Source organism: Syngnathus acus, chromosome 17 (assembly GCF_901709675.1).
Source record: "Syngnathus acus chromosome 17, fSynAcu1.2, whole genome shotgun sequence".
Lineage (NCBI taxonomy): Eukaryota > Metazoa > Chordata > Actinopteri > Syngnathiformes > Syngnathidae > Syngnathus > Syngnathus acus.
In genome coordinates this window covers 7003432-7027495 of record NC_051102.1, presented here as the reverse complement: position 1 = coordinate 7027495, position 24064 = coordinate 7003432, and the positions used below count along the sequence as shown (strand labels likewise).

Genomic DNA, 24064 nt, shown 5'->3' with positions numbered 1-24064 from the left:
CACAGTATCTGTCCATTACACACACGCACACACACACACACACACACACACACACACACACACACACACACACACACACACACGCACACACACACAGTTGTCAGGGTATAATCTTGGATAAAAATATAAAACAGACTTGCAAATGGTGTCCATTTCACATTGATCACAACGAACGTACAACCGATATAAATACTGTGACTACGACACATGTGGTCCTCAAATTAATTATGAACTAATTTGCAAATGAAACGGTTTGGAAGGCGACATGTGCATAAAACCCGCACAAACGTGCGAGCCTGCAGGGTAACTTGGTACAGTACTACATGAAAGGATGCTCACCATGACAGATCCTTGGTTACCATGGCAACAGCAGATTTGCTTTCCCCAAGAGCGCCAAAGGGAGAGCAGGAACTCGGAAGGTGAATCATAACAACGGGAATACTTAAAGTAGTGTCGGTCTATGGTCGATTTGGCCCAGGCCTCGTTTAGTGAGCAGGCTTTGTGACAGGAGACGTTTTCATTCTACAAAAATAATCTGCTGATGAGGTAAGCGAGAGTGCAACTATCTGCGGAAAACAAAAGATCCACTCGACTCCACCGGGAGCATTGCCGTGGCATCTCGGAAGCAGCAAGGTGCTGAGCCCTTCCTTCACTGATCAAGTCAGTCAATGAGATCATCAAGGGAGAGAGAGGAGGACCTTTCGGGCAGGAGGGAGGGAGGGAATGTGGATCCGGGTACTTCGTCCCCGTTCTCAGTGTTCGTTCGGTACCTGCCATCTTGCTGTCTGGCCTCAGTTGTCCTTAGGCAGGTAGCCCATGTGCGCGTTGGTGAGGAAGTCACAGGTTGGGATGCTGCAGATGGCTTGGTGGATGTTCATGGCTGTGATTTCTCTCGGAGCCCTGGGAAAACAGTATTGAGCATAATACGTACAACGTGAAATGCACATTTGAACTGACCTGTTGTGCGGGGATTTAGCGAAGGCACCGGCCAGAGCTTCTCTCAGGATGTCGCTGGCCAACTGCTCCGTTGCCTGCAGCGCACACACACACACACATTTTAGCCACGAGAAGAACAAACACACAACTCTGCGCGGTACGGGTGAGGGCATCCTGTATAATTCATCTCTTCCGCCCGAGCAGGAAAAAGGCAGGCTCTGCACTAACGTGTGACTGACCTTCACAATCATGTCTTCAATCACCGGAGCAAAAATGCTCTTCTCCACTTCCACTGGCTGGAAGGTGATCCCGATCTGCGAGAGACAAATTCAAGCATTAAAAACCAGAGAAAGCTTGCGGCAAAATGCGCTGGGATGTCGAATCAGGTCTCCTGTGGACTTTTCCTTTTTAACACCCCGTGAATGTCAAACACAATTGAGCTCATTTCGAATTGGCTGTTGTATTGTTTGACTTGTGGCAGACATTTTTTTTTTCTCCACCACTGCAAAGAGCTTTTCCGCTTCATCCATTGTTGTCAATTCAAGATGCTCCTAACCTGCTGAGCTGCTTCATTGACAAATTGGGCCGCCAAGCAAGGCCCCACCAAGAACTTGGGCTCTGTGTCGGCCTCCTGCTCCTCCTCTTTGACCTTGACTTTGGGCGGCGGCGTCACGGTGACGATGTCTACGATCTCGTCGTCCGCATCCTCCGGTTCGGTCTTCAGCAGAGCTTGCATCTGCTCCAGCCGCAGCAACAACTCGTCGCTGCTGCTCAGCGTGGTGGGACACTCTGTGGATGGATTCAAAATGCTCTCAACAGCTGGCGAAATCTGCTTTACAATACATTCCAGGCACACACACACATACCTGGCTCGCTGTCAATCTGCGTGAGGACGTCCTCGATGGACTCGTCGTCGTTCCTGTGCTGCGGTTCGGGGTCTGGCGGGGTGTAGCCCCTCTGTCGACACCACTGAACTACCTCTCTGGTCTTTGGGGGCGTCAGCGCCTGGAGGCGAGGCGAGTGATCCAACACGTTCTGGATGGCTCGCTTGACAGCCACTGCTCGCTGAAGCTACAAGTAAACATACGTGTACATCTTTTTCCAACTGCACTTCAAAATGTCCCTACTAGGGGCAGAGCGTGCTACAGGATGGATGATTCAATTAAGAGGAGATGAGATGAGGCAGGGATACACATCTGAGGAGATGTGAAGAAATGAGGCAAGCAGAAATCTAGCTGACTCAGGGTGTGCAGCCTAGAGTAAAACAAATAAGCAAGTGTTGCCTTAAGAATAGATCGACATTTTGTTTCATGAACATGCTCTTTACTCAAAACTGCAATGCCAATGAAATGAATGGAAATGCCATTTCAGCCCCCCCCCAAAAAAAATAAAAAATAAAATTGCAAGGTGTTGTTTTAATTAAACAGCGCAAAATAACTGAAAACTGACCTCTGATGCCCTGCGTTTTCCAATATTCCAAGAATAATACTGTTCTGTTGAAGAGGCACAGAATGGATGCGAGTCTTCAGCTAAAGGGGAAGAAACATCAGACTCGCGTGTCAACTCAAATGACTGTATTTTTCGTCCGTAGCGTCCAATTCAGCCAAATGTGACGCTCCCTTACACTTATCTGGCACGATGAGTGGGAACTTCTTCACCACAGCCGTCAACAGCTGCATCATGGTCTCTATGTATTCCGTGCTGAAGAAAGCACAATTCATTATTGACTCATTCACAAAGATTCTTGATTTTTTTTTTTTCTTCCACTGTGAGTGTAAGAGAAGCAGCATACTTGAGGTCATGCATAAGATGATCGGCGCCTTGCTCCTGTTTGACCGTGGTAGACGGAACGTGGACAGATGTAGGGATGGAGGCGGTTGCCGGGGGCGACGGACCGGCTGTGACAGCTGTGCCGGCACCGGGCTCCGTCTTCACTGTGGCAATGGACAAGGAAGAGTCATCTACTGCTCCGATCATTTTGTGGAAGCAGGTAAGTCAAATGCAATTGTACCTTTGCCAAGAGGCATGAGTATGGTCTGCATTGCTCCTGAGCCACTGGACACCGCCAACTGCTTGAGCTGGTTAGCAGGGATAGTCAAGACTGTCTGCTGTGAGTTGGAGCCTCCAGAGTGGATTTTCAGCATGCCTGTTTTGGACGGGAAATAGCTCTCAACATGATCTTATTTAGTGAGCTCGTTTCAGCCTACCTGATACGGTCGAAGCGCTCTTTCCTCCCCCCGCCGGCGTGGTCGTCCCGCTGACTAGCGATGCTGCCGTGACCAGTGACGTACTACCGCTTTTAGGCGCCACGCTCGCACCTTTGGCCGTGCCGACGACGGGCATGCCGGCGACGCCCTTGGCACCGGCGGCACTTTTGGCCATTGCGGCAGAGTTGGCGGCACCTTTGACCAAGGTGGCCATGGCGGTCTTGGTCAAACTGCCGCCTCCTGCGGCACTGGCGCTCTTTGCCGCACTAATCACCGCTGCTTGATTGGCTGCCATCAGAAGGGAGTGGTACTGGGAGGCAGACTTCCCACCATCTGACGCCTGCATCCATCACAGTACGTGGCAGTTCATTAGGACTTCATTAGAATAATCATATTTTAACAAATGACTATTTTTTTGTGCGTCCCTCAGGACCACCTCTGCCCAAATCTGCTAAGTCCAACTGATACACAACATTCAATTCTACCCCTGAAACAAATTTATTAACAAATATAATATGACAAATAGCAGCTTGGTCATATTTGCTTTTTCTTCTGGGGGGAAAAAATATGACTTTCGTGTACACGCTTGTGGACTAAAGGAAACGACTGACAAAACTAACCTGCTGCTGCTGGTTGCCAGTTGTCGCAGTGCTGACTGAGCTGGGAGCGGCGCTAGTGGCAGTGATGACTCCACCGGTCATTCTCAATGTAGTCATTCCCGACTTGGACAAGTGGCCTGCCGCTGTCACTGTCTTCACAGAGCCATCTGACAATTTCACTTGAGCGCCCTGGGAACTGCCAACCATCTTAACGTGTGTCGTAAAAGACATTTGATACACGGTTTAGTCATTGTTGCTGTTGTCAACGTGTCAGGCAGGACTATTCAGAGATCAGTTTAATAAAGAAGCAAGGTAGATGCAGCCAAGAGTTTCCTACCTGAGCCAAAATAGCAGCCTTCTGTCCGGCTGTGACCCGAATGGCCTGCTGAGGAGCGGTGGATGGAGATGACGTGGCGTGCGCTGCCACACCAGAATTCCCCTGCTTCCCTGAGCCTTGTGATGGCTGGCCCACAAGAAAAGTGCCCTAAAAATAAACATGGGATGCAGAGCCATCAATAACACTGAATCATTTCATTATCAATAAGTCATACACTGACTGAAGAAATAGCAGTCTTGAGCTCTGTGAACTATGGATTCAGAGGTAGCGCTGTTCTAAAAACGGCGTAAGTGCTGCTTGAAGGATTTAGAAAGTCTCCATTTGTGGACTAGAATAAAATGTCTGAGAGGACGGAGATGAATGTTGCATGTCCTGCCACTGTATAAAAAGCGCATCCCTACCTGCAATATGTGAAAGATGGCCGACGTTCAGAGACTCAGAGTCCCAACAGGTTTGGATGAAATATAGAATAAAATAGCACTGTTGAGCGTGTCAAGAGTTGGTACCCACCTGAGGAGTCTGTTTGAGGATGTAAGAAGTGTACGAAAGGTTGGAAGGCAAACTGCTGGATGAGGAAGCGGAGGACGTCGGAGCGCCCGCTGATGAGCTGCTCTGAGACTGCTGACCTTAATTGGACGGGAGCACACCAGGCGCAAATCTCATCAAATATTTGCCCCGTTGCTTTTCATCCAAAACAATCATTTGAGCCATTTCAATACAATCTGACAATGAACGTGCGGAGCGGAGGGAAGCCTCGAGCTTGCGATGTGAAAGAACAGATGACCGCAAATGACTCCCAAGTCCAGAGGATAAGAAAAGTGATCCCAATCTGGAACTGCTACCAAACTCCCTGACAGAAGTGGTAGTCATTCATGAAGTTGGATAACTTGCCTAACAGTGACTTATTTTCGACAAGGGAGGAAACGTCAGGGCAAATTGCTTTTGGCCAGAGCGATAACCCTGACTCGGCAGTTTTGAATGGTCGTCATCGCAAGTATGAGAATGAGAGAAACCAAACGACTGAGGCGATGTTCATGATGCTGTTGCAAAAATAGGACAAGGTGTCTAACCTGCATTGGAGGCTCGGAGGATGGCTCCCTGTGGGATGAGAAGCAGCTTGCCCTTCCCTGAGGGATTCTTGCTGTTGGTGGTCAGGTAGAGCTTGGTGCCCGGCGGCAAGTTGGCAAGATTCGCCAGATTGTTGGCAGGCAGTTGAAGAGTGGCCATCACTGCGTGCAAAATACATACGGAGGATGACTCAAACGTACTTTAAGAAACCGCAGAGGGGATTTTTGAGTGAACTCTAACCTCCAGTCTTGCCACTTGAACCTGGCTTGGCCGTAGCCTGCTGACCAGAGATGCCAGTGGTTCCGCTGACGATGGCTTTTGCGACCCCCTGAGCCAAAACCTGCTTCCCACCCACCACCTTCGAGACAGACGGACTGCCCTTGGCCACCAGAATCTGCCCGCTGCTGATGGCCACCTGTTTGACCGCAGACTGGAGCGTGGAACTCACCGGAATACCTAACATCTAGCAACAGACATGACACCCAAACCTTTCTGTGAGTGATTTCGCTTTGAACAGACAAATGGCATTGTCAGACAAGCTGACCTTGTTTGTTGCAGCCCCAGATGCCGCTCCCGCCTGTTTCTGAGCTGACATGGAGATCATGTGTCCTCCTTTGACTGAAACCAATTGATGTGACGCTGTGGCAGCTGCTTGCTGTTGGGTAGAGACTGTCGAAGCCATCTGCTGCTGCTGCTGCTGATGTGTTGAGACTTCCCCTGGCTCTTGCTTAATAATAACCTGTAAACAAACGCATGACGGAAACCATTTCGGTCAACCCGTTAGTCAGGTTGCAAATTTGACAGCCCAGAACCTGCAAAGACTCTTTTACAACTGAATGTGGGAATTTAAGGTTACTCTTCAAACAATCAAGATTCAACTCACTTTCATTCCAGATGAGAGGAGGGTGCCCGTGTGAATTTTGGGAGCTGGAGAGCGGGTTCCCTGAGCGGCAGATTGTTTGGCCGAGGGGCTTCCTGTGGAGAAATGTCAACATAAAACATAGGAAGTCATGGGAGAGATGTCATAGAATCCAGTTCTTGATATCTTCTTCAAAGATTTTTCCTGGTAGAGCATCTTTGAGTGGGTGTTATTATTTCTCACCGTGGGACTGCTTGCAGTCGAAATGTGCGGTGGTGAAAAATGGAAAAGAGGGAAAAAAAGGGATACACTGGAGGGTAGTAGCTATTTATCATGTTCTGCTTTAGACCACACTAGCACATCCGCCATTTTTAACTTTGTACGTGGGAGGCCCAGACACCGCTTTGGGCAGGTTCACGTAGGAAGCGGAGAGCTTACCTGCGGAGGCGGCCGACGAGGACGCCGCACCGGTCACTTGACCCGGCTTGTCCATGATGACGTAAGGGTTGTTGAGCACCGAGGACGAACTCTGTTTGCTGGGAACAGGGGTGGAGGAGGTGGGCGTGCGAGGCAGCGGTGAGTGGCTTGGCGTAGATATTGGAGAACCTGTGCGAGGGAGAGCGAAATTATTATTATTTTTTTTTTAATTATATGTTATTAATTACTAAGTGGACTTATCAATGGAAGTGAATCACCATACCTGAGACAATTTTGCAGCTCATCGTTATCGGTTTAAACGTCTTCCCAGGAGACTCGGCGGGGCTAGGCGGTTGTCCTTGGGGAACAATCTTGCAGCTTGCCGTTATGGGCTGGAAGGCCGAGTTACCGTGGCAACCCAGAGTGATCCTGTCACTGGCTTTCGGTCGTGTCGGCGTGCGTTCGCTCGCTGTGAGAACCGAGCGGTGAGCCCCTGTCGACCGACCCGCCTCTGCTTTGATCGAACCTGGGCCAAAGTTAAAAGTTTCTATTTTTACAGCCTTTGGAAAATGTGATTTATCGGAGTGAATAAATGTTCATTTCGGTTTACCTTTGTCGAAACTGGACTCGTACGAAATGGGCGAACTGGATTGTCCGCAAGGCTGAGCGGTTGAGGTGACCGTCATTGGGCTGCTTGCTCTGTGGGCCACCTTGGATGAAGATGGCTTCAAGATGTATTCCTCGCCAAGAGAATTCCTTTGGAGCTCAACATCCACCACCTGGAACAAAAGACTGTCTGAATAAAAAAAAAAAACTAAATAAAATATATATTTTTAAAAAATACCTTACCGTCTCTGCACCAAGTGTTTGCAGCCCAGTGTAAGTTCGGTCAAGCTGCAGGAAAATAAAACACCATGGCGATCGTCCCACTGAAGAAATCTCTTTTGTGAATTTAAAGTTTGCTATGGTCTGACCTTCAGCTGATGGATAATGTCGACGCGTTTGTTGCGATGGTCTTTAAAGTGGATCTGGATCCTTACAGGAAACTCACCCCACCCGCGACGGGTTAAATGAAACGGAGGCTCGCTGAGAAGAGAAGCAAAAACCATCATTCAAATGCATAAATCTGTAGAAACTCATGTTTACTCCTGACGATGCCTCGCAAAGGGGAGAAATACGAAAGCTCCCAGCAAGGAATCTCACAATTTTAAATTTGAGGATTGAATACAGTTTGTTAATCATGTTTGTTTTTCGTTATTGATTACTTTACGGTATGTACATGCTATTTTCCGCAATGATGCCGAGAGGGAGCACGGCACGGGAAAGAAAACTGCAACTAGACGGTAGAGCTTATGTGACCCGTTGCCATAGCGACGCAAAAACCTTATCAGCTGAACGGTCCAGACGGATTTAGACTGCTGACATAGAAAAGAATTATTAAAAAGCCACGTGCGCAATGAAATCCTCGGCCATCGTGTGTAACAATAAGAATTCACATGATATTTAAAAAAATATTTTTCATAAAGACACAAGCCAAACAAACTGTGAGTATTCATTCCAAAGTTTGGGTTAGTTTATCTGAAACAGATGACAAGGACACACAGCAAAGCCCGCAGTGCCCTATTCATGCAAAAAGCATCTCTGGTCTAACATGACAAAGCCAGAACGTAATCATTTGTCTTCTAAAATAATTACTGCTTTGTTTTACGTGACTCACTGCTTTCCATTTGGAACTTTTGCCATTGTTACCAAGAGATTGAACCTCGGAGGGATACATGTGAAAGGGAGTGGTTATTTCACATGTTTGTCCACTGGTGACTCACATCAGTTTCTGAAAGAAGGAGTGCTTCAGAATAATAAATCTTTTTTTTTTTTTTACTACAATAGACCCACCAAAGTCAAGATAGTCTGATTTATAACGCTGATGACTTCCAGTTTGTTCTAATATGTATATAAAACGGAATGAATTTCAGTGCGGCGAGCGGGCTCGTATTGAACAACTCCGATAGCGTTTGACACCTGATTGTTTGTGGGCAACACAAATCTCCTGTTACAAACCTCCGTCATTTCAGTTTAGACATGCCTGAAATGTGCATGTTATTTCTAGATGACTGGCTGCACAAGGTGTGCGCGAGTAGGTGTGTCCGCTTAGTCATACTGAACAGAGTCACTGTGTGACATCACTACACGACATAGCATATTTGCGAAAGGGGGAAAATACCGAACTGTAATTGAAGGTTTGAGATAGGAGAAGCTACGTCAACCAAAACCTTTCAATTAAATGTCATGTTTCGGCTGATGTATTTCTTTTTTTTTTACAGCGGGTCGTATTATATGTATCATCTTAATAAGAAGCTAGTTGCTAGTTAAAGAGGGGTGGGGCAAACTAATAACCCGGAATAAGGATTTAAGGCTGGAAGTAAACACAATGTCGCCCGTAGTCAGACAGATTGGCACAAACCTGACTTCCACCAGGTCATTGGGTTTATAGCTGGGGTGCAGGAAGAACCAGACTTTCTTGACAAAGTGGTCAATGCTGGGCTCCTTCCTGGAGCCCCTGACGTACACCATCCACTTGTGAGTCGACTGGTCGTTCTCCTCCCGTTTATCGGGAGGGATATATCTAAAGGGAGAAGGCACAAAAGGAGAAAGAAATCGAGTCAAAGTAGGTCATATATAAAGTGGCTATAAAAAGTCTACACACCCATGCAAAAAAAGCCAGGCTTTTTTTAAATATACATGATGGTTTTAATTAAATTGAGGGCCAATGTGAGCAGGTGGTACCGTTTCGGAGATGGGATCAGAAATTGAAAATTGTAAGCTGATCAATTAACAGAGTGGTTCGTTGAGCACGTGACATACTTGGAAACATTTCCCACAACGATTGTCTTCTTTGCATAGAGTCTGGAGGACTCATCTCCACTTGTGTGGCAGGTCACTCTCTGCTCATTTCCCAGCATCGTTGACACACCAAATGTGTCCTGCAAGAAATAATAGAGCATAAATGTGATCAAATAAATGAAGAAAAACATGTTTCCATTTTACATGGAAAAAATGTCCCAAAAACAAAACACCATATATTGAAACAATAATATTTTCTGACAATAAACTAATTTCTACTCTGATTGGGATTCACCGCTTTAGATTGATGCAACTTTGGGCTCAAACCATCACAAAATAAAAATACACCAAATCCATGGGTCCACCTTTCCAGTGTTGCGACCGGGTCTCCGCTCAAGCCTGTCACTGTCCTCCCTCCACACTCCCTCGATATCTTTGTCAGTTGTGTCTCCATGCTGCGAGAGGGACTCAGACTCAGACTGAGCCAACGAAGGCGTCTCGGAACCCTGGTTGAGGGGGGAGGACGAACGAGAGGGAAACTCCAGGAATCTGCGGATGGCTGGATGGTTGAGCGCTGCGGGGTCACTCTTAGAGCTCTGCAAAAATATACAACGACGTTCATGGGGGTAAAAAAAAAAAGACCACACTGTTATTTGCAGTTTGAATTTTAAAATTTGAGGAAATTACCTCCTGGAGCTTTGTCATTCCAGCGGTGGCATAGAAATTTGCCACTATGCACGCTCTCAACTTATCCATCATCCTTCGGGCTTCATTGAGTCGCTGAGGGGGAATTTTTGTTTTTGTAAATTTAAGTAATAATTTTAAACATTGTGCAGAGGACAGGGAGAGATGAAGACATGACAAAACAACACAACAATAATACAATATACCTGACTGATAATATCTATTTCATGCTCTTTGTTCTTCATCTCCAAAGAAAACTGCTCAGTGATTATGGCTTCTATTTTCTGGACTGTTGCATCTCGAGCTATTAAAGGAAGACAGAGAAGCTTTATATACTAAATGCAACCACAGCGATATGACTCAAGACTTTTTGCATGACTTAAGTCAGGTGTACAGTGCTCAAGGACTTACCACTTAACTCTGCAGCTTTGTTTCGTTTACTATTTTGGACTAGTGCAACGTCCTCATAGTCGGGATCACCATCTTCTATTTTCCTTTTAATTCCTGACATGATTTTTTTTTTATCTCCTGAGGAAGCAAAAACAAAACAAAACACGAGGTCACTTCATTTAAAACCGACCATACCGGTGCCCCTTAAATGTTACACGTGTTTAGTTTCGATTCAATTGACATCTACGACGAATTGTACACAAAGGCACATGTAAACGTTAACGTAACTCGTGATTTTTATGTCTTATAAGCCCAAAGTTGGGCAATAAGGTTCTTGTTGCTCGAGCAGGTAGCAACGGGGCGCTAGCAGGGTAGCGAAAGCTAGCACGGCGTTTTACGATATAGGCGCGTTGTAAGCTACGATATAAACTTACTAGAAAGCCTTTTTGTGCGGAGGAAGGTTCCTTTACGGCGCGTTAGGTCTTATTCAGTGGCTGCGGGGACGTTTAACTGTTATAATTCGCATCTTTCACACTCGTATTGGGGGAAATTGCTAAATCTCGATGTGGACAAGAAAGCTAAATTGCAGATAGCTAGCCTTGGGAGTTCGTCAGATCGTCCACTAGGAGTCACTGTTGTACAAATGCTGTGCCACTGTATTTAAAAAGGGATATAATACAACATCATTAATGACAAAGTTTGTTGAAAACCAAATATATAAAATGTTCAAATCAAAATGAGTTACAGCTATTCTTTGTAAAACTAATGATGTCTTGTGTAACCTCAGCTACACAAGCTATTAGAATCATTGAATCATCAAATAATAAAGTAATGCATTATCTATTGATTTTAAATAATTTCATATTATATGGCTTAAATTGCTTGCTTTTGCGAAAAATTCTGTATTGACAGTTTTTCTTTGATTGGTGTTGGATGTCTCTGATTGTCCTAATTTAATCTTACAATTAAACAGCAGTAATAAGAAAGCAGACTGTATTTTGTAGAGAAAGAAAAAACTTTATTGATATAGTACACAAGTCAACCATTACAAAAACATTTTCTTAAGTCCTAACAAACAGCATCGTAAAATATAACATCAAACATACATTTGTAATGGTTCATATAAAAAGAAAATCAATATTCCCCTGCTGGTTTATTCTTTAAAGGCACTTTATCCCACACAAGATGATCACATCCAATTAACCCAAGTTGGTTTCTACCGTCATATCAAACTAATTTTTTTAAGAAAATAGTTCGGATCTTGATGCCTTTTGCACATGTAGTGAAAAACACACAATCCCATAACAAAATAAAAACACAAAATGAATGTAAATATTATTAAAGCAAATGTGTGTAAATCTCAAAATAGAAAACAATTCAAATGGAACCCAATTCAACATGTTATCGCATTGGATTAAATATTCGGTGAAATCCCAAAACGCACACTTATTTTCAAACAACCTCTGCTACCATATCTTACCAGCTCGTCGGCATCCTGTGCGAATTGACGTCCCTTTGAGAAAAACTAATTGATGGATTGTTATGTCCATGTCTTCTTAAATTATAAAAAGAAAATGCTGAACACAAGCGAAGGCAAAGCTCTCACGTCTTTCTAATCTTTCCCCAAGTGAACTTTGCCCTCTCGTGTCTGTGTTGTCAAATCTGAATTGTTACATTGTATGGCCAAACAGCGGCGCACTACACAATCTCCTCCACGTTTCATGTGAAAGCAAATAACGTTTACCAATACAGAAAAAAAAAGATAGAAAGAGGGGGGAATAAAAAAATCAACTCATCTATTTAACATTATTCTGTCAAAGTGCACAATTGGGGTTCTCAGAAACAAAAGAATATATTTCAAGAAAAAACAAAAAATTCACAGCACAGCTTTTCTATCAATATCGATTGTAAAAAAAAAAAAAAAAAAAAGAAGAAACAAAAACTTTTACTGACCTCTAGTCAGGGCTAGTGCTTCAAACATGTCCTCCCACTCGCAAACCCACAAACATACACGGAGGTATCTACGGTTAACCCGAGTTACATCTTGTGTCTTTTATTGGAAAGGTGTAAGCAGCATTGGTTAACACTGAGCGAGCTGACACCCTCCAAACTACGTCGTAAATGTTGCGCACACATCAACCGTTCTATTCAGAGCAGACTCGATCGAATAAGGAGGTTTGGTCTACAAAAACATCTCCCACTACATCTACACCACCACCCACATGCCCGCTATACTATGACGCAATCACAATGTACATGGCTAAAAGTGTACACAATAACTTTGTAAAAAACAACAACATGCACACACTTATAACTTATATGATACAATAACAATACCAGTAATGTGATTAATATAAATGATAGCATTGCAAAATAAAGCTTCAAAAAATATGAAGTGGAAAGAGCTCAATTGAATGAACGGAAAAGCCAGATGAAGGGAAGCATTTCAGATTTGGAACATATTTGATCAAGCTGTCAGTTATACGACAATATTATTTTTATTAAATCAAAGCGCTCAATTGCTGTTAGCCTCTCATCTGTTTGAATGATAGCTGAAAGATAAAAGGGAGAAAATAGAGATTTGGAAGTGTATAGTGACATTTTAGACACCCTGTAAAGTAGGTAAAAAAAAAAAAGACTAATGTGCCATTATTTGGACGTTCTTGGGTCACTTCCTAGAAATCCTGTTGCATGTTTGACCGATGATTCTATTTGATTATCTAATAAAGTGTTCACAGCACCGCGATGAGTGTTGCTACATGATGCTGTGAGAAAATAAATTAACTGAATCACGCTTGCAATCAAGTGTGTGTTGATGCATTCAAACATGGGAAGTGCATGCGTGTTTCCGGTCATGGCCTGTGATACTTGTCGTTGAAGCGATGAATGGTTACGCAGCCGTGGTAGGAGATGCAACGTGGCATAGCAGCCACCCCTGTGATGATGCCTGTGGCCGGGTCATAACACATGATGGTGTCGGTCGCTTCGCCGTTTTCGCCTCGGCCGCCCAGGATGAAGATCTTCCCGTTGCAAACCGACATGCCGCAGCTCTCCTACGAGCAGAACATGAGAAGTTACCTTGCAGTTTTCTTAAGTATGACAAAAATCTCCTACCTGTTTTCCAAAGGTATGCACCACATGGATCCAGTAGTCCTCCACGGGGTCGTAGCAGAAGAGGGACTTGGTGAGACCGCCGCACACGTACACGAGGTTGTTGAGCGACACGGCTGTGATGCAGCGCTTGGCGATGGGGATGTTGGCGCGGAGGAGCCAAGTGTCGCTCTCTGGATCGTAGCACTGGACCTGTGACATGAGGATGAAATGTTTTCCCACTGCTGACGGCACCCCGGCTGTCATCACTATTTGTCCAAGGATGTGTGTGTTTAAGGACGACATCTGTTTCCCACCTTGTCTGAACAGGTATTGTCGTCAGGCCCTCCTCCTATCACAAAGAGCTTGCCGGCGCAGCTGGCCACGGCCGGCGAGCTCACCGCCTCCTTCAAGGGCGCCACCTCTGTCCAGCGGTTTGAGAAGGAGTCATAACACTCCACGCTGCTCAGGCGGCTTTGGCCGTCGTAGCCACCCACAGCGTAAACCTGGAATATCCATACAAAGCGAATAGATGAGTGGCATACTAAAAACTTTGGAGCTTACGTGCACTTTTCGAATGAACAGTAAACAGCACATCTAATTATAAAGGTGAACATGTGATTGCACATCAGCACAAAGAGAACCAGTCCATCTAGTGCGGAGAGGAAAAGAAATGACGCACTGTTTTTAAAAACATAACCTCTGATTGACGTCTGTAAACTCTGGCCCACAGGCCATTGTTATTGACTAACCTTTGTAATTCAGCATGTCGTTTGACACGATATATCTAAAGCCACTGTTTCATGTTGACACATTCCTTTGAGTGTCCCTAACTCCATCAACACGCCGGAATAAGGCCGGAAACTAATTTGAAGACGGGCGATGCAGTGTTACGGTCGTAATATTAGGGACACCTGCACAATAGTGTCAATTATATTATATTCCAAAAACGTTGATAAAGCGAGTGTATTGAAAGTCGCCGCCAGCCGAACGAGAAGTGACGAAAGTAAAAAGCCAACACAGAACCAAGTGTCAACCTGTTGCATGATTTCATTCGCAGTATGACAGAATATGGATTGAAGTTCTGTAAATGAGAAATAATGCAGGAAGTCTCATGCAATTGTAATGTCTTCTTATCCTTCCAAGTAATATACAGTGAAAACAAATACCAAGAAGGGGCAAGGAGAGAGGAAGGGGGGAAGTGAGGGAGACATGCCAAGGAGGAGGGAAAAGGGAGGACGCGCACGTTGAACGTGTATATTTGCATTCCCAACCCGACGGAACGACAGCCTGGCCTGGTCGTGAATGAGTTGCTTTATATGTGGCAACTAGCAATCAATGCCCCGTTCAAAAGTGAGAACTTGCCACAAGTGATCAATTATGTTATTGATGAATAAGGTGCAGTGACCCCCACCGGACTTTGATTTGTATCTCAAATCATCTTTCCCCATCGAAGTGAATACAAATGCCATTAATCCGTCCCAGAGAGGAGAGTCAATGAGCAACTGATGCAAATAGTGATGGAAAAGAACAGCTGAGTGCTGACATGACAGGGACAAGACCTATTTTTGTGCAACTCTAACAGGGATCATAGACAGGACAGAAGTATGAGTGCACTTCCATCAAAAAGATGAGTTAATTGCAGTTTGTGATGTAATACCAACTTCTGTACTGTACTCAAAGGTACATTTTTGCCGAAGCGAACGTGGGGAAAAATAATTCTTTCTCATGATGTGACCATTCGTGCTGCAGCTCAAAATGGGAAATTACGGTACGAGGGGAAACTGAAAATAGAATGAGGAAACCACTGACAAGGAACTGAATCTCGCTGTATGTGGGAACAGTCAAACACAAACATTTACTGGATGATGGGAACTAACACACAAATAATATAATAGCGTTAATAGAAACACATCACTAATGAGATAAACAAATGTAGTCATAAAAAGAGTGGAAAAAAAAGACTACTACACGTGAAGAGAAAAGCACACGTGTGCATCAGACACGGGAAGAAGTCAGACATGAACCTCGTCTGGGAGTAAGAAGAATATGTCGACCGAGAGAAATATTTATGTGTGTGCGAGTATGTGTGAGCACTTTAGCCAATTCACTGCCAGTCCAGTTCTTTGAAAACCATGCAAAAATTAAAAACAATAAAAAAACGAGGCCATCAAATGGTACCGTGGCCTATGTAGTAAACAAGTGCGTGAACTTGTGCACACTAAAGGAGACAAAGCTTGAATCTGAATCCAAGCCCGTATTTAATTCAACCTGATCAATTGCTGTTGTCTTTGTCAGATAATTAAAACCTCTCATGAGTTGCAATGCCAGTGGTCAACAATTGTTGTGACTCACAAGAATAAATACTGCACAGGCAGACTCGACGATCCAGTTTGAGAACTATTTCGGACATAACTTGAAATATCAATCCTTATCTGATTTCCCTTGATTGGGTTCAAGTAATATGCTTGCGTATACACTTACACGGGAATGTCGACCTGGCCGTGCGTAAGAGATCGTAAATAGCATAGCCAAGATGGAGGATCAAAATGCTTTAGTCAAAATGTAAGAAATTGTGCAAACTAGTATTGCAGTTGCCAAGGCACTTTTTTGGAGCAGGACAAACACAATTAAACGATGACACGGTGTTGTTGCTTGGAACAAGACGGCCTCATTGCCCAACACGCCTGATACTCAAAATGCAGGCTATCGACAGAGGCGACAGGAATTTAGAGTAACTTCCTTTTTGTCCCTGAAGAGAAGTGGCGAGGTCATTCCCGTCAATCACAAAGACACCGGTATGTTTAAAAGCAACTTTTTGTATGTCTGCGGTTTTAGATAATAAACCGGAGCATGTCTCAACGGCGCGTCTCGGACATTAGACGACTATAAAAGTAGTCTGAAAGCTCTGCTTTAAACTAGGACTCATTCTGCAAATATATTCAAAGACAGCACGCTTACCTTGCCCAGCAGGACACCCATCTTGTGTCTCCAGCGGCCTTTATTTAATGACGCCACTCTGATCCACAGGTTGAGTTGCGAGTTATACATCCACACGTCCCTGCTGTTGATGCGACCACCTGAAGCACAGATAAGTCCGGAAAATAGTAAATGGCCCAAATAATAAATGTCTCTGGTGATTGTATGGGGTTAAATAGGAGTTGTTTTTGTACAGCTTAACACTTTGAATTCTAGAAGGCAAAAAAATATTGATTAATGACATGTTTTTGGTGGCATTACAGATGATGAAGGAAGTGATTCAAGATGTGTCCCGTCATCAATTATCTGCTGTTTACAAAGTCAAAGAGCCAAACAAGCCTGCTGCCCTGAAGGTTTATGAGTTGGAACAATTTGAATAAAAGTCACAAGGCCGTTGGAGGGAGAACTACCACAAAGGCACCCCTTGTAATCTTGCATCATAGTTTTGAAAAAAGTGCTACAAATCAGTAGACACCGTATACGTACGGCTTTTTCCTTTTTAAAAACTCACTTGGTGTTGTTCATATTGCTCACGCTGCTAATCACTGCTCTTAACCTCGTGCGACAATTTATAATGCTCAAATAGCAGTTGTACCTTCAATATGAATACGTAGAGTATGAAATAATGATTCCCGTCGCCTGAGGAGGAAACTAAGTATGAGCTATGCGAGGCTGGTAGGCAAATGTAGACGACGACAAACAAAAAATGATTCGAATGGTCGCCCTTGCGATGGGTTTGAAGCGATTCGGTGGTTGTCAAGACTTGTTGTCCTGGAGGGGAAAGCACGAGTGGTTCTGGATAAACATTCAGGGCCACATGCTGTTTAAGACCACAGCTTACTGCAGCTGTGCTGGATGAACTTGCCCACCCCTCGGCCCCCCCCAGCCCCGTCCCCAAGGGGGGCAACAGGCAGAGTGGGGCAGGGTAGGAACTTGAGTAAAATTGGAAATAGAAAAACAAAGCAGGGGAAAAAAAAATGATGGAAACGGGTCGAGGAAAGCGTGCACGTGTGTGTGTGTGTTTGAGACGGACGGGGGGGGAGGGAAGTGTTGACTTTTCCAGGCGGATTCTTGGGGGTAGATAGATTGCACACGTGAGGACTTGGCAGTCAGCTCATAAAAAAAAAATAAAAAAAACATAAACACGACACACTCAACTGAAGGAAAGACCAGGTTCCCCCCCCCGCCCTCTTTTTTTTCCCTCTTTCTCAACTGCTTTTTTTTTTTGTGCTGGGCATGTTCGAGCATGACTTATAATTGAAAGAACATTTAACACGACTTGTTCCTGGGGAAAAAAAATAATCATCAGCTCCACAGTTATAGTCCAAAAACACGGAACAAGAAAAACATTGAACTTTCGACATGAATGTTGTAATGTGCTTATCTAGCTTACATATTCACTTGGGGCAAACTTTCAAATCAAGAGAGATGTAGCTGGGCCATATAAAAGGAAATTTTTTTTCACCCCCGTCCTGTTTTAGCACTGCTAGCCACGCTTCAAAACAACACCATCAGCGATGTGGGTAGGCTACGCGAACCGGATCTTTTCGACCGATAGAAAAAAAATATCGGACTTAAAGACTGACTCGACAGTCGCCTGCCGAGTGCATCCAGATGTTGCTCTCATATTTTCCTTGGGCTCAACTTGGATGCATTGGGGGAAAAAAATAAGCTTGGACAGAAAGCAGACATGGTCACTTGGCCGGGAGAATTTACTGGCTACGCTAAAATATTGTAGCCAAGAAACCAGATGTCCTATTTATTAATAATTCTATATGGAATGTGGAATGCACAACCTATGGAAATTCGAGCAGCTACCTCTGTGGAAATGTTTCATGCCAACTATTTGGGAAACCCACAACTGAAAGATTTTCTGATACCAATGTGACGACACCAGTGACTCTTACCTGACACGAGAATGTCATTACGGAGGGCGCACACGGCGTACTCCGACTTAGTGAACTCGGGGAGTTTGGCCAGCGACTTCCACTCCCCCGTCACTGGATCGTAGCACTCGGTGTAGGGCAGGTTGAAGCCCCCTATTCTCTCACAACCGCCAACCACCACAATCACCTCCGAGTAACCAGTTGACCTAGAAACAGGAAGATATTCGAGTTGAAGAGATGCAAACAACAGTTTTCAATAAATATGCCCAGGGTGCTACACGAATAAAGAATTTGAAGGCTCTCTGCCAAATGTCCTGCGGTTGTAACAAAGCTATGTGAAGTTGTGGTTGATATTGTGAGCTGGAGAGTGTTTGTATTGAATTTTAAAGATCCTGTAAGGGGAATTTATTTACAAATACATTCTAGCCTGTTAGCTTACCGTATTTTCCGGACTATAAGGCGCACCGGACTATAAGGCGCACCTTCAATGAATGGCCCATTTTAAAACTTTGTCCTAATATAAAAGGCGCACCGGACTATAAGGCGCACCATTAATGCATCATGTCAGATTTTTAATCCAAACCAAATCATTCTCCATTTTATCTTTTTTATTTCAACTTCAGACGCAACAAATTACTTTATAATCACAAAATAATGATCCAGTCTTTTTGATTCATGATTCATAGTCTTCAGCGGCCCACTTATGATTGATTTCATGACACAATGCTTTGGGACAGTTTAAATTTATGAATTTGGTCCATATATAAGGCGCACTGTCGGCTTTTGAGAAGATTTTAGGTTTATAGGTGCGCCTTATAGTCCGGAAAATACGATACTTGTGTGGAAGCTCCTTTGTCGGATATATTCTATATACCATCGGCTTAAGTAGCTATGTTTTCATGGAGTAAGGATATTTTGGCTAGGTCATTTAAGCCAAAGGCACTGAATAACGTGTACACACACACACACTTACGGCAACATTTTACAAGATTTATTATGACAAGGAAGACCGAGGTGACGTTGCTGCATTCGTCGCTTCACTTATCTCTAAGGCAAAGTTCGTTTTCAGGCACTTCTATCAATCTCAGCAAAAACAAAACTTCAACTTTATTTCTATGATCACATAGTTGTTATGTTCCAAACTGCGGATTGGAGAAATCCAGCTTCCCTTTGTTGTGATATGAGAGAAGGCAAGTTATCATTATGTAGTACATGTCTAAGCCAGGCGTGGCTGGTGTTATTTGCTCACGTGATGTTGTTTGCATGTTCTGGAAGCCTCCCAATCAATCAACTATTTTGAGCAGAGGAGAATTGATCCCCCTGGGGGCAAACTGAAAGAAGAGACCAACTCTCTGCTTTGCTTCCCGCTCATAACAAACCTGCCTGGATACAGCGACAATACACAGCACACCGCCTCGGTGACTTCACAACAGGTCATTGGGGTCAATGCACGTTATTCGTTTTTTTTTGTTTTTTTTCGACTGTACCAACATGCCCTACTTCCTCCTTTATCACTTCTACTTAAACAGGAGCTACAAAACACAGACGCACTTTACTTGGCAAAGAAACACTCCCTGTTTCTTTGTCTCGCGCACACACGTGCAAAAGCACAAAAATAAGACAACTTCACTTGCCAGTAGCACCAACCAGTTGTAACCAAAGTGTTTTCATCTTGGGCTCGACGTCAATTTGATTAATTGTTCAACTCTAGCTTTTGGAACGTGGGTACCCGCATCAAACAAACAATCAATCCATTCAAAGATTTGTTTGAATGTGTAATTTCCCTGCGCATACCGGTTTTACTTCACGTTAGCAATAATGAGGCAAAAATGTACCTGCGCGGCCGGGTTCTGGGAGACATCATTTCATTTCCAAGCACGTGGTAGCGCCTGGCTTCGTGGAGGAGATGGTAGCACTCCGGAGCGTTCTGGATGATCTGGTCTCCTTCCACCGTCTGGACAAAGTAGTTGGGGTGCAAAAGTGGCAGGCGCACATGATGGAGCAAGGCCTTCAGCATGGGCTTGCGCTGCTCCACACTATGGTAAACCCAGCGCATCACGGCCTCAAACACCAACTCCTCCTTCCCGATGGACAGCTCGTCACTGTCGATGTACTCTTCCAGCTCTTCCTTGCGGAGGTCAAGGAACTCCTCGTGCTGGGCCACCTCGGAGAAATTGGCCAGAGCGTAACAGCGGCAACGGCTGGCCAGCTGCTTGAGGGAGTGAGCGTCCGCAAAGCGCTGGATGCCCAGGCAGTTGCACGGGTCCAGCTGGTCCTCCAGGAATTTTGCGCAAGCGTCACGTAACGTGGCGATCTGGAAGAGATTGGAGGTCTCGAAGAGGAACTGGACATTCTCCGTGGTGATCTTGGCACGGCCGGTGTAAACGTAAGCGAGGAAGGATTCCATGGCTTCGGCCAGAATGCCGTTGATCTCCACCAGCATCTCGCGGCTCTCGCGGTGATCGTTGCAGAACATGGCTCGGAAGTAGGAGGAGCACGCCGAGAGCACGGCCCGATGGCAGGGAAACTCGCGGCCCTGCACGCTGATGACCACGTCGGTGAACAGGCGGCAGTCGCGGAACTCGTTGAACACCTGCAGGATGCCCTCGGAGTGCGAGGAGCCGGAGCAGAAGTCTAACACTTCCTGGCTGGCCAGTGTCTTAGGGTCCACCTCAAACACCTGAGGAAGCGACATTTAGCATTGACATTTAACAACTAATAGCCTTTCGTCAAGTATGGCTCCATTTTATTTGGCAAAAAATGTTAAATGAATGCAAAGACGTGGTAACTACTAACAAGAACTTCATTCGTCAAAGACATTGTTTGCTAGACACAGCAACATGTCAACAAGCTAAATGGCAACAAGCAAGTGGGCTTTTCTCAATTACCATAAATGGCTGACTTTCACCTAACACACCTTGCGTTTTACAGCCGGTGAGTCTCTGATGCCGTTGTCCTCCCTGTTCATCCGTCTGCCCAGAATCAACACCATGGCGACAGCCTTTCAAAGGAGACTCAAGATGACCTGGAGAAAACATGCATCATTTGTTTTGGAGTGCTTGTATGCGCTGGGAAAGGAGGCCATCCGTTTTTATGAGGTCGACTGGTCGCCAATCGATTGCAGGCCAACTTAAAGCCAAACAGACAGATTGGTGAACATTTGCAAGAAATAGGCAGTTTGAAGAGGCCTTTTGGAGTTCAGCTTGTGAAGAACCGGAGCAAAAACAAGTGTTGTGTTGATTTTGTGAAGGTGTATCTAGGAATCACATAATCTGTTTGAATCACTCGAGTTACAAAACTAAACGAAAAAACACACCAAAGGCAAACAAAGCACACAAAGACAATTAAACACATTGAGCACATCCATAAATGTTTTACATCAGTTACATCACAGACACCCTTCTGTTTAAAATCTATGTATGCATGTGTCGACACTTCCTCTAGCTCATCACTGAAACAGTTGTGCCCCGGAGCACAATAGACGCCGTGAGGCGGAAGAGCCAAAGAGGCTGGAGACAGGTTGAGCAACCGTTGGAAGGACTATCCCACATGTCAGTCAGGTTTGTTTTGAACCGCTGGGGGCGGGGCCTCGCCAGGACGACACATCATCAACACTGATACAACACAGGCTGGAGATTCCAACTTTTCAAACTTTTTATACCAAGTAGTACTACCTCAAAAAAATCCAAAGACCAACATCACGACCAACATCAAGGCAGAAGTTTTATTCCTTAAAGAATATTTATTATTGTAATCTACTGTAACAGTATACATAGTTTGAACATTAATTAAATTTTTTAAAAGCCATATGTGATAAATTAAATCATTAGGATACATTTGGAAAGTTTGAATACAAATTTAGCTTAAATTAAAATTGTGTAATATAGGGGAAGTCAACCTTAAATTTTCTTTGTAAAATGTTGTTCAATGCAGCCCAATTAATCAAAACACTGTGTTTTGATGAATGTTTTCTTTACGGAATATGAATTAAACGGGCAAAATCCACTTGTTTTTAACCATCTCAGGGGGCGGCCATTTTGCCACTTGCTGTCGACTGATAATGACATCACAGTTGCCGGTCTCAGGGCACAACCAATCAGGGCTCACCAGTTTTCTGAAGCTGAGCTGTGATTGGTTGTGACAGGAGATGGGAACAGGCATGTCATTTTCAGTGGACGGCGAGTGGCAAAATGGCCGCACCCTGCAACGGATAAAAAGTGATGAAATTCATTTCAATTAGGAAATTCTGCACAAAATAGTGTTTGATCTGAATATAACGCAGGGATATATCCTGATAAAAAAAAGAAGCAGCTGTTTGACAGATTGACAGCTGCAGGAGTGAGGTCATCAAGTTATTTTTAGACTTTTCACGTGTGCGAGGTAAATAAGTAAACCTGCTTTTAGGATGTGAACAAGCACCTCATCAAGACAATTGGACTGGTTGGGCCACAAGGCTCCTGACTAAAATCTGGTGACACATGACACCTCAATTCAGTTGATATCACAATAGCAATATAATTTATTTTTGGCAATAGATTTAGTTGTTTGCTAATGTAACCTTTTTGAGACTCATTTCATACTTTAGCAAAGCTATGGGAAACTGCTGATTTGATAGCAGTTCAGACAATGCAAGCTAGCAACAATGTACTGTATATCATTGGGAGGGGCGGGGGGGGGGCATTTTGTTTAGTTATAACTGTATTGTATTTTTTCAGGTGCACCTAAGTACATTTAAGTCTGTATTTTTTCTGTTTTTACTAAGAATTTTTTTACTAATTGACTATTATTAACTATTTTACTCAATACTCAAGTTGTGTGCGTTTCAAAATAGTATACTTTTTTTATTTATTTTTTTTATAAATGTCTACAACAGCTTTAATATTTGGATTAATAACTCGTGTTCTATATATCATAAAGTAGATATTCTATAAATGCCAGTCAATGCATTGAAATACAGGAAAACGTGCGCATGTAGTAAACAAAGGGGACATATCTCGCGGCGACCGTCAGCCAACACTTAAAAAATATCCAAAATAGCTGTCATATAACCTAGATATGGGGAAGACCGTTATTATTTGAAATTAACTCGCCATCGGTTATAGAAAACTACTATTACCTTAGAATGGTTTCCAATTGAGGCTTCCTTCTTGGTTAGTAGACAAAAGCGGTAAGGGGGGAAAAAAAGCCCTCAGGGGAAAAAAAAAAAAACGTTTATGAAAATATTTTTTAAAAACTCCCAACGATGAATTATGGGACAATGCGTAGATTATTACGCAGCTCGCACATTTTGACACTAATACGATTCCACTAACAAAGGACTCTATCTGGCTAACTGTAAACACACAAGCTATTTATACTTGACAGAAAAAAGTTCCTTCCCCTGAGCGCCCACTCAGCTGGTGACGGCGGTGCATTCTGGGTGATGTAGTTTATTTAATCATTCCTTGACGGCTTTTTGCCTTGAACAAAAACTACACTTCCCAGGTAGACGAAATTCTCCACGTGGCTCGCTTTTGTTTGCAAACAAACTCGAGTTTCGAAGAAGAAACTGCACGAATAAAGTACAAATTGGCAAGACATAAAAATCGAAACTTTTCCATTTTCGCTGATTGAAAGAGCCTGTTATAACAACAAGACGTGTGTTTCAGCGGTATGGAAGTAGTGGGAAGTTATAAAAATAATGATCCCATTTTTTCCAGGTAAAGCTGGGTAGGAGGAGCCCAGCCTGGCAACAAATAAAAGACGTCATAACATCCTTAGCTCGTTGCAAC

General features: G+C 44.1%; 2 protein-coding genes across 4 annotated transcripts; both read right to left on the bottom strand.

The window, feature by feature from the left end:
• Positions 1-504: 504 nt before the first annotated feature.
• yeats2 (YEATS domain containing 2) lies at positions 505-10968 on the bottom strand. Of its 3 annotated transcripts, XM_037276197.1 has the most exons (30): positions 10773-10968; positions 10360-10476; positions 10155-10252; positions 9952-10044; positions 9630-9860; positions 9286-9404; positions 8885-9046; positions 7398-7509; positions 7273-7317; positions 7034-7202; positions 6707-6949; positions 6445-6612; positions 6031-6122; positions 5692-5886; positions 5388-5610; positions 5150-5308; positions 4590-4705; positions 4080-4226; positions 3764-3949; positions 3144-3483; positions 2948-3082; positions 2730-2870; positions 2561-2641; positions 2386-2465; positions 1803-2007; positions 1493-1725; positions 1176-1250; positions 958-1031; positions 772-900; positions 505-703 (listed from the first exon to the last, which is right to left on the bottom strand). In XM_037276197.1, the coding sequence occupies exons 2-29, from the start codon at positions 10457-10459 to the stop codon at positions 792-794; spliced, it is 4131 nt and encodes a 1376-aa protein (XP_037132092.1). In that variant the 5' UTR covers positions 10460-10476; positions 10773-10968; the 3' UTR covers positions 505-703; positions 772-791. The 3 variants fall into 3 exon arrangements, with proteins under 3 accessions (XP_037132092.1, XP_037132091.1, XP_037132094.1); XM_037276196.1 differs by having other exon boundaries at positions 505-900; XM_037276199.1 differs by lacking the exons at positions 505-703; positions 772-900; positions 958-1031; ... (1 more) ...; positions 1493-1725; positions 1803-2007 and adding an exon at positions 2014-2190.
• Positions 10969-11332: 364 nt separating this feature from the next.
• Positions 11333-23685, bottom strand: klhl24a (kelch-like family member 24a). The gene is made up of 8 exons (XM_037275847.1): positions 23410-23685; positions 21211-21318; positions 20129-20973; positions 18315-18499; positions 16390-16508; positions 13746-13934; positions 13453-13641; positions 11333-13391 (listed from the first exon to the last, which is right to left on the bottom strand). Exons 2-8 carry the CDS (start codon positions 21283-21285, stop codon positions 13191-13193), a joined length of 1803 nt encoding a protein of 600 aa, XP_037131742.1. The 5' UTR covers positions 21286-21318; positions 23410-23685; the 3' UTR covers positions 11333-13190.
• Positions 23686-24064: the final 379 nt, after the last annotated feature.

Bases quoted from the DNA above. Each gene is read 5' to 3' on its own strand.
- yeats2 (XM_037276196.1), bottom strand. From the start codon at position 10,459: ATGTCAGGAATTAAAAGGAAAATAGAAGATGGTGATCCCGACTATGAG. The intron at 9,861-9,951 runs GTAATTTCCTCA...ATATTTTTGCAG, and splicing joins GAATGACAAAGCTCCAGGAG to AGCTCTAAGAGTGACCCCGC. The intron at 2,466-2,560 runs GTAAGGGAGCGT...CTTCCCCTTTAG, and splicing joins ACTCATCGTGCCAGATAAGT to CTGAAGACTCGCATCCATTC.
- klhl24a (XM_037275847.1), bottom strand. From the start codon at position 21,285: ATGGTGTTGATTCTGGGCAGACGGATGAACAGGGAGGACAACGGCATC. The intron at 16,509-18,314 runs GTAAGAGTCACT...TCTGTGCTTCAG, and splicing joins TAATGACATTCTCGTGTCAG to GTGGTCGCATCAACAGCAGG. The intron at 13,642-13,745 runs GTGGGAAACAGA...CTCATGTCACAG, and splicing joins ACAATACCTGTTCAGACAAG to GTCCAGTGCTACGATCCAGA.